The 9,336-nt window shown below is 25.4% G+C and overlaps 1 protein-coding gene across 1 annotated transcript; it reads right to left on the bottom strand.

Moving 5' to 3' along the window:
- Nucleotides 1–6,566: 6,566 nt before the first annotated feature.
- Nucleotides 6,567–7,488, bottom strand: LOC145840594 (proteasome subunit beta type-7-like). Its single transcript, XM_082947902.1, has one exon. The coding sequence runs from the start codon at nt 7,469–7,471 to the stop codon at nt 6,650–6,652; it is 822 nt and encodes a 273-aa protein (XP_082804028.1). The 5' UTR covers nt 7,472–7,488; the 3' UTR covers nt 6,567–6,649.
- Nucleotides 7,489–9,336: the final 1,848 nt, after the last annotated feature.

The following is a 9,336-nucleotide window of genomic DNA, read 5'->3' as shown; positions in this document are numbered from 1 at the left end:
TCAAACCTTTAGCTTGAGCTTGTCTCACAGCATACAAAAGTTTAGGCTTAGTCTCTGTAGACTTTTGCCGATGTTTTCTTTGATAAAATTAACAGTATAGACATTATGTTTTTTAAGTACAATTGAATCTAATGTTTGTCTATTTTTATTTGACTTAAAAAGGTTTATATGAATATTTAAAGCATAAGTTAAATATAACATATTTTTTTTAATTAAATTTTGTAAGGAACTTTTAGGGAAAAATTGGTGTGTTGCTTATGTTGATTGTATTGTAAGGTAGAGTAAAAGTTTATCATTTTTTGGTTAAAAGTGATTATAAACTATTAATATTTTTATATCTTTAGTTGCAGTTTTTCTAAATTATGAAAAAATACACAAAAATTATTTTTTTTACTCAAATTTGTTATAATTTTTTTTTTTAACTACATCTATTTTTTTTGTATTCTAGTTTAGTCTAAATTATTATATTATAATATTTACTTTACAAAATGTTTTAAGTTTAATTTGAATATTTTAAAAAACTTCTAAATTTTTCATATATTTTAGATTCATAATAAGGTAGTTAATCTAATGTAAACTAAAATAAAACGAAAGTTAACTAATAGTTTGAGTATAAAAAGGCTAAATCTATATTGTTAGCTACTAAATATATAATTTTTGTTCGTATTTACATCTTGCTTAGTTCGTAGAATGTTTTTTACAGGTCAAGTCACGTTGTGTTTAAAATTTTTATTTTTATAATGAACTGGTGAAAATCATATTAAGTTAAATCACTGAAAGCTTTAAATTAACTAAAAAATTTTTTTTTAATGTGAGCTCATATAAAAACAATAATGCTGCTTTTTTATTTACAAAAAAAAAAGTTACTTAATTTATGGTTGTCATTCTCAAAAAAGTTTCCAATTTACAAAGCTAATAGTTTGTTGATTCTTTCAATTTTTTTAAACTATGACAAGTTTTACAGCCACACAAAATTTTTACAGATTTTTTTCAAATATTTTCATACACTTTTAAACTATTCTGAATGCATTTTTAATATTAAAAAATTAAGATTAATTTATATCATATTAGAACGTTAGTTAGTTAAAACTTTTAAACTACTAGCTTCTATTAATAACCCTAAAAACAAAAAAAAAAAGTTATAGTAATAGAAATAAATTACACATTTAAAATGTATTAATAACTACCTTAGTTTAAATCTTTTTACTCTTACACTTATAACCACTTTTTCGATTAGTTTGATTATATGTAGAAATTTGCACGCTGAATCCTAAGTCAAAAGAACAAAGAACTATACTGCTTTTCTTTATTTTTTTCTCATTATTGAACAATATTTAACTTTTTAACCGTAGTTTAAAAGTTTACAGATGTGAAATCACGTGGTAAGTAAATGTAGTCTGTACTAAAATATGGAAAAAAATACAGAACCCGGTACTCATAGTTTAAAATATATAAAATTTTATGCGCTTCTACAAGTTTGAATTTTTGTTTATTTCACCTCAGAAATTTTAGTTTTACTAATAAAAAATGTGATCTTTTTTCACAGTAAAACTTGAAAACATAAAATAGAGAAAAATCACCTGCCTTAAAAATTAGTAAGACCTTAACTTAAACCTTTCGTTTTGTATTTAAAGAAACTATAAGTTAAAACAAAAACTTGGTGATAATTTTTAGTATGTATAAATAATTTTGCGATTACAACTACAAAAATAAAATTACTTTGTACAAAAAAATTAATTTTTACATATCCGGTCCGGGTTGTCTTAATTAAATGTTTAACAAAAAAATTGTTAATCTAACTTAGCATGAAGCATTTATCAACATATTTAAGATTGAAACATCACTACTTTCTATTTAGAACATGTTATTTCATACATTACAGCAGCTCCAGTTATATCCTAAATTCAAGCACTAGCTTGCTAGTATGTTTGTTTAACTAGTAACACAGTTCCGGCGAATTGATAACCATATATATTATGATATGAAATACCTGAATAGATAAATTAGTTAAATTTAGAATTATATTAGTACTTGGATCAGCAATTACTTGCAATGTATAACTAATCTAAAACAAACCTAACCATTTAATTTTAAAATGAATAAAAGTATGAATTATTTTTTTAAACATTTTAGCTTTAATAGATGTAGTTCAGTATTTAATAATTTTAGTTAAATCACACTCAACTGATTTTCTAAAAGGTATATATTGCTTTTATAACAAACAAAAGTCAAGGATATTTTCGTAAAATTCTTGGGAACATCAACTTGCTCTTAATCAATAATGTTGCCACTTTGTTGATAAAAAATATATTTGAAAAGATTTCGATCAAGTCAACAGTTATACGTTCAGCAACTTTAATAATTTTGTTTGCATCATCGCCATTAAAATATACCATAATTACATGGTTCTACAAAAGATTTAAAAAGTTAACGTTTACCACAAAGCTTTTCGAGTCATTTATTAAATGACGACCAAAAGGGTTATATTACACAGTAAAATATCTTACATTAGTCATACATTCAACAACTAGGTAACTTAAATAAATCATAAGGATATTAATAGTAACCATCAAAGTTTGTCCCATATTCTAAATTTGATTCCTCTAGCTGTTCGTTTAAATGTCTTGTTGAAAATCAATTTTCAAAAGCAATTGTGGCTAATACTCTTTAAACTATTATTTTTTCATTTTTTTTGCTTTTTATTATAAGAAAAAATTATTAAAATGAAAGTATTTTGCGGTCTGGATTTGTCATAAAAGATTTTAGGCTGATGTAATTTTAAAAAGTTATACTAAAAAAATCTTTAAAAGCAATTTGGAATTAAGTTATAATCATATGAGCTCTAATACTTACTCCGAATAATTTTCAACAAGATTTGTAAATATTGGAAAAGCACTAAATTTTTCAAACTATGTAAAAAATGATTTCAGTTCAAAAATTACGTCGCAGACCGTAGTTTACCGATCCTTGTAGTAAAAAAATATTTTTGCTTATAAAAATATTTAATTAAACTAATTCACATAAACCAGAATCTAATATTACTGCAGTAGCTCTACTTTAATTGTCTTTGCGATGTTCAATAATTAAATAAAAAGTTAAAATTTGCTCTGTTAATTTTAATTATTTTACCAGTATACAGGGTTGCCACTCTTAGAGTCAAAAAATCTTCCCTGAGTGAACAAAAACTTCCTTGAGTAACCTCAAACTCCCCTGAGTTTTTTTCAAATCCTTATAAAATTGTTGTTGCTAATGGCTCATATTACATACTACCAAGTATTATCAGCCTTAAAAATCCATCCTCAAATATGCAACTTTTTGAATGATTTTAGTTCACATACTCAAATCCTTAAAACATTAAAAAATAAATAGGAACAAAAATTTTACCGATGAGGGTAAGGGTTAGGGGTAACAGTGATAAAAAAAAACAGAAAATTTAAAATTTATTACAACATTCATTTGAAAAATAAAAAATAATTACCCATAAAGGGTAAGGGGTAATAGTGATAATAGTAAAAAAAAACCAAAAAAAAACTAAAGTTAATAGAAAATAAAAGTTAAAAATTTTAAACCGTGCAAAAGTGTCTTTGTGCGGGTTATTGTTTAATAACATAGAAAATTGTAAGGTAAAAGATTTTTGAAAAGAGGCTTATGCTCAATAGAAGAAGTTCATCGAAAAAAAAAAGTCTAGTTTGAAAGTTAAAGAAATTATTATTTTATTAACTTTTTTTTATGAAATCAAGTTTTTATTCATTATCTACAAAGCAATCAAAACCATTTAATATGTATTTTGTTTAAAAACATTGAAAATTGTAAGCGTAAATTATTTTTGAAAACACACAGATATTTTTTTCATTTTTGAGGCTGAAAAGACCGCAGTTCAAATTACTAATAACCCATGCTCATGGTTGCCACTGGTCAAGCTGAGAAAAATTTCCTGACTTTTCCTGACTTTTTCCTGACTTTTTACCAAAATTTTCCTGACTTTTCTCAATCAGTTTTACTTATATTAATTGTTCACTTATTTTAATAAAATATTACCCAAACTATTTAATATAAAATCCTTAAATTGAAACCAATTAAAAAAGAATATACTCAAGTAACTGTGTAAAAAAGAAATAAAAAAGAATACTACATATCTGTTGTATAAAATATTTCCTCTTATCATTTAGTATAAAATTTGTAACAAATAATATACTCTTATTTACTTTAAAAACTTAAGTTACTCTACAAAAAATACAAATAATAAGTAACCTTGGCATATATCTCTCTTATAACTTATTTTATTAATTTAAACAACTTTGAAAAAATTATTAAGAGGTAAAGTGTACACATTAACTTGCTACATAAAATACTAAACTAACTGCTTAGTTATAAAGAACTCAATTATTTACTTAAACAAAAAACTCTTTGATTCTAAAACTATGCTAGATAAACTTTTGTGTATATATCACAGCTTCACTATGGAAGTGTCCTTGCTACAGATCATCAATACTAAAAAGCTTACAAAATCTGCTTGTTCAAGTAGGGTACTTGTTCAATATGTTAATAGAAAAATTTTGCAGTTTTATAAGAGATATTTTACTAATTTATACTAGGTGAAGGCATGGGAAATAAAAATAAAATTTTTTGTAAATTTCTAGGAAAATTTCTCTGACTTTAATGTACTTTTTATTAATTTTTACCATTTGAAGGCTTTGGAAAACAAGAAATTTTGTAAATTTAAACTGACAAAATCTGACTTTTTTTAAAACCCCCCATTTTTTCCTGACTTTTCCTGACTTTTGTCAATTTTTTAAATTTTTCCTGACTTTTCCTGACCGAGTGGCAACCCTGCATGCTGTTCTTCTTTCTTTAAAAATAAAAGGAAGGTTGTATGTGTATGCTTCTGCGTTAGATGCTTAAACTTATGAAAAAGTACTTTTTTTCAAAAATTCAATGTTAAAAGGTTAAATCAATTGAGATTAAAATACAAAATTTATGCACAATTTTGTGTAAACATGTTAGTTAACTTTTAAAAAATTAAAAAAAAAGTTTTTACATCTTAATTACATTTTTCACTGAAAACAAGTAGTTGTAAACAAATAACAAATAAATTTACTTAAGAAGTAAGGACTTAAACAAAACTACATTTTTCATTAAACTACACAAGTAACTTCAAATAAAAGGTTAATTAGAATTTTTCAATGCACAGCTGACCACAACGTTTATACTTCTAAACTGTTTGTGTTTGTTTAACTTTAGTCATGATAAATATAAATTTAAAACTAAAAAAAAATACAATGTTAATTCTAAGAATATTGATGAACTAGCCGCAAGGCTAAACATTTCTAAATAAGCACTTAAAAATATATAAAACTAATTGTTTTGAACAAAATATTGAAACTGGATTAAGTAAATCTCATTCTAGATCTAGAAAAAAATTTCCCTCAGATTTTTCAAAAAATCTTAAAATTTTCCTGAAATTTTCAGAAAAAATTAAAACTGCCTTGAGTTCAAAAAAATCAAAATTCCCTGAGTCTCCCTGAGATTTTTTATAATTTGAAAATTCTCTCTGATCCCTGAGTGTGTTGCAACCCTGAGTATATCTTTTGAAATGTATTATTAAGTTAAATTTGTAAGCAAACCAGCTAAAGTTAATATCATGTGAAGTTTCAACTAAAAATAACGTTTGAAGACAAAATTAAAAAAGCTAAAGTATGAAAAAATATGAAAAGGAATAAAAAGTATATTATGTTTGATAGTTTTTTAAACAAAATTTAAACTTCATAAAAAGGTTTCAAGAAATAACAGTTTCACTTAAGAACTTTTTTAAATAGAACACAATATTAGATAATGTTAAACTTTAAAGAGATAATACTATTAGATTATAATTAAAAAACTAAATAGACTACAAGGATTAGATTTTTTTTTTTTTAATTTTTGCCATTTTCCATTTATTTTTTAAATCATTAAACAATAAGCTTAATTTTTCATCTCTATGTTCGCTTTTACATTAAGATGAATAGTGCTTAAACTACGTACATTTTTAATGTTATAGCTACAATACTTAAACAATCCTTAAAATACTATATTTATTTTTATATAAAAAAAATTCAGCTGGTTTATCTCTTTTGATAAAAACATCACATCTCTTTCTAACTTAAATTGTAATTTACAAGTTTAATTTTTTCAAGCTTATAGTTTATAAAATGTTGTGCTTGAAAAAACTTAAATCAGTAAATAAAAATTGAACTTATTTTTTACACACTTTACTGAAACATTAATTACCTTTAGTCAGTTAGTTTACTGGACAAAAACTTATTTAAAAAGCTAGTGAAATATATTATATACTAGATCTCAAACTATTGTGGAGACCATCACTATTTCATAATTGCTTTATTAAAAAAAGTTTTTATATGTATACTATGTTGACTTATATATTTCACAAATACCAATAAAAATTTTTTCAATTACACTTACTATCAAGAAAAAATAAATTTACAATAATCTACACAAATCTATTTAATTTATAGTTAAAATATTGTATATCTAATAATATTCCTTATACTTACGAAAAAAATCATTACAAGAAATGCATTTACACATTTATATTTTATTTTAAACTAAACTCAAGGAATAACAATAATAATAAAAACTCAAGAAACTAAGTTCATGCATCAACTTGCATTTGCTCCTCTTCCACAATATCATACTTGATATTTCTCACTTTAGTGCTGAGTACTGCAGTTTCTCCATTCTTGTAGCTGTAGTCTCCCTGTCGTTGCCCCTTCTTATTAGCCAACTCGTAGTTGCGGAGGTACTCTACCTTTTGATCTTTGGTGATGATGCACAAATCAACATTGCTTCCAGAGCCAAGATCGTTGAAGATACCAGCTGCGATTGCATCTCGAACAAGTTGCATGGCCTCTGCCTTTTTCATGTTTGGCTTGAAGCGACTTTCAAAAGTAGCCATTGCAGCAAGAGAGCCAGATCCCATGGTAACATAGGGAAGTTTGTCAGTGCTACCATGAGGATGGATGGAATACAGATGAGGGCCGTTGTAGTCAACTCCTCCGAGCACGAGAGCTGCTGAAATGTAGCCCTGGTAGCCGTACAAGTACTGCTTGAGCATTCTGTTGGCAGTGCAAACTTGAGAAGGTCTGCCAGTTGACAGCCTGTGCAAGTACAAGTTTGACTCAATCATTCTGGTGGTCATCTCAGTGTCAGCAGCAGTTCCCGCACCACAACAGTATATGTTAGGAGCAATGTAGTGGATCTTCATGCAGTTTTTGTCTGCAACAATGGTATCCTCCGTTGCCCTTGTGTCAGCTCCTAAGATTACTCCATCCTCATATATGAGACCACAAATGGTGGTACCAGTCTTTGTAGCTTTTTTAGCCACCTGGTTTGTTGACTCAAGCATAGCATTTCTAGCACAGTTTTCAAAGCTGAAACCACCTTTTGGAAGTTCAGTGCAATCTGGTGTAGTCATTTTTTAACTTTTTTTAACAACCTGACAAAATAGTTTTCTAATCTTTTAAAGTATTATTAATATTTTATAATGGAAAAAAATTGATAATACACATTTTGTATAAGTGTTTTACTGTTATAATATTATTATAAATAATAGAAATAATCTAAGACCTTTTTATTAATAACAAAAACTAAAAATTTAAATTCTTGTAATTTTCAATATATACTGTTTTAGTAATTTAAAACTTTAATTGTTATTAGCTAATTTTCAGTTCAAACTATTACATTTAGTATAAACCAAAAAAAAAAGCAATTTACTTAAAAGATTTATAGTAAACTATACAATTAAAGAAAAATCTTATACTACTTTTTACAGGGTTCAAAATGTAATTTAAAAATTATTATTAAACAAAAATTTATATACAATTTATTTAATTAAAATTTTAACCTTTTTTTATGGTCAAATAACATAAAAATAAATAAACACTAAAACATTATATACACATATTAAAAAAGTGTTCAATTTAAAAACTAATCAATAGTAATAACAACTACTAATAAGCACCCTTTACTACTAAGACCACTTAATAGAAATGATAAGCAATATAAAAAAAATCAATAAACTAATTTAACAGCTTATATTTAATTATTTTTATGGTCTTTCTTTTTTTTATAGTAAATATTTTAAATAGGAACAAAAACTTTTTTAGGTAATTTATTAGGGGTCCTTTTTTATAAGAACTAAAATTTATATATTTTTTTCAAATTTTAGACTTTAAAAGACTGTAATATAAAATTTATAAATAAACTTTTGAAATCAACAAAAACATCAGCAAAAGTCTGCAGAAGCCTAAACTTTTATATGCAGTGAGACAAACTCAAGTTTAACATTGATCATACCAATTCGATCATCAGACCAGAAACTTCAGTAGACTAAGACCAGTTTCGTCCTTATTAGGACTCATCAGTCAGTCAAAACCTAAAAACTTGTAGTCTTTAATCTACAAATGGTTTATCATGCTTTCACATGAAGCAACCATTTGCTGGTCTACCAAAGCTTGTGGTCTTATGATCGAATTGGTATGATCAACCTATTTGTTAAACTTTTAAAATATACTAAGTTTTGATAAAAGTTTACTATTAAAATTTACGGAAAGTAAATTTATTATGGCTTATTTTCTAGGAATTAAAAAAAAAACAATTATAACTACTGCTACATTTTTAAAACAATTAATCTTTAACTTTTAGGTGCAATGTTTAAAAAAAAGTTGTCAGAACAAATTTGTATTTTAAAGAAAAAAAGCCTGTCTTTAATTAAAATATTGTGCCGAAAAATAAATAAAACTCCATTAATATTTGACTAAGAAAGTTTAAAAATAATATTTTTTAGCATACTTAGTTTTGTTAAGAAACCTTAAAAACCATTCAATGTAGAGTGCTTGTATCACAAAATCAACTTTAAATTTTAAAACAAGGTAAATAGCAACTGACAGCTTAATTGTAAAAATTAAACTAAACTTTTAAAAATGAGACTTATAATTTTTTTGTTGTTTACAATAATTCAAGAACTTTTTCTTTAAATTTATATTCAATAATTCTATTTTATTAGTGTGCACATTAGGGTGCATCTGTTGCCCCTTAAAAACAAAAATTTTGAAGTAGAGCTTAGTTGAACTTTTTGTGCGTGGAAAATCACATGAAAAAACAACACAAAAAATAGCTTCTTAGCTTTTACTACCGTCACGCTCTTTACATTTTTCTAAAAACAAACCCTATGTAAATTGTATGGGACCTTAAAATTTCTACATTTGAGTTTTTGGCTGAAAATTTTTGTACATGTAGCAATCATCACAGAAACACATTTTACGCGTTTTCAGACAATTT

The sequence above is a fragment of the Thalia democratica genome, chromosome 7, assembly GCF_965202585.1.
Source record: "Thalia democratica chromosome 7, ktThaDemo2.hap1.1, whole genome shotgun sequence".
NCBI classification, from domain to species: domain Eukaryota; kingdom Metazoa; phylum Chordata; class Thaliacea; order Salpida; family Salpidae; genus Thalia; species Thalia democratica.
This window is presented reverse-complemented; position numbering and strand designations above follow the sequence as displayed.

Excerpts from the sequence above, each read along its gene's own strand:
- LOC145840594 (XM_082947902.1), bottom strand. The coding sequence starts at position 7,471 with ATGACTACACCAGATTGCACTGAACTTCCAAAAGGTGGTTTCAGCTTT.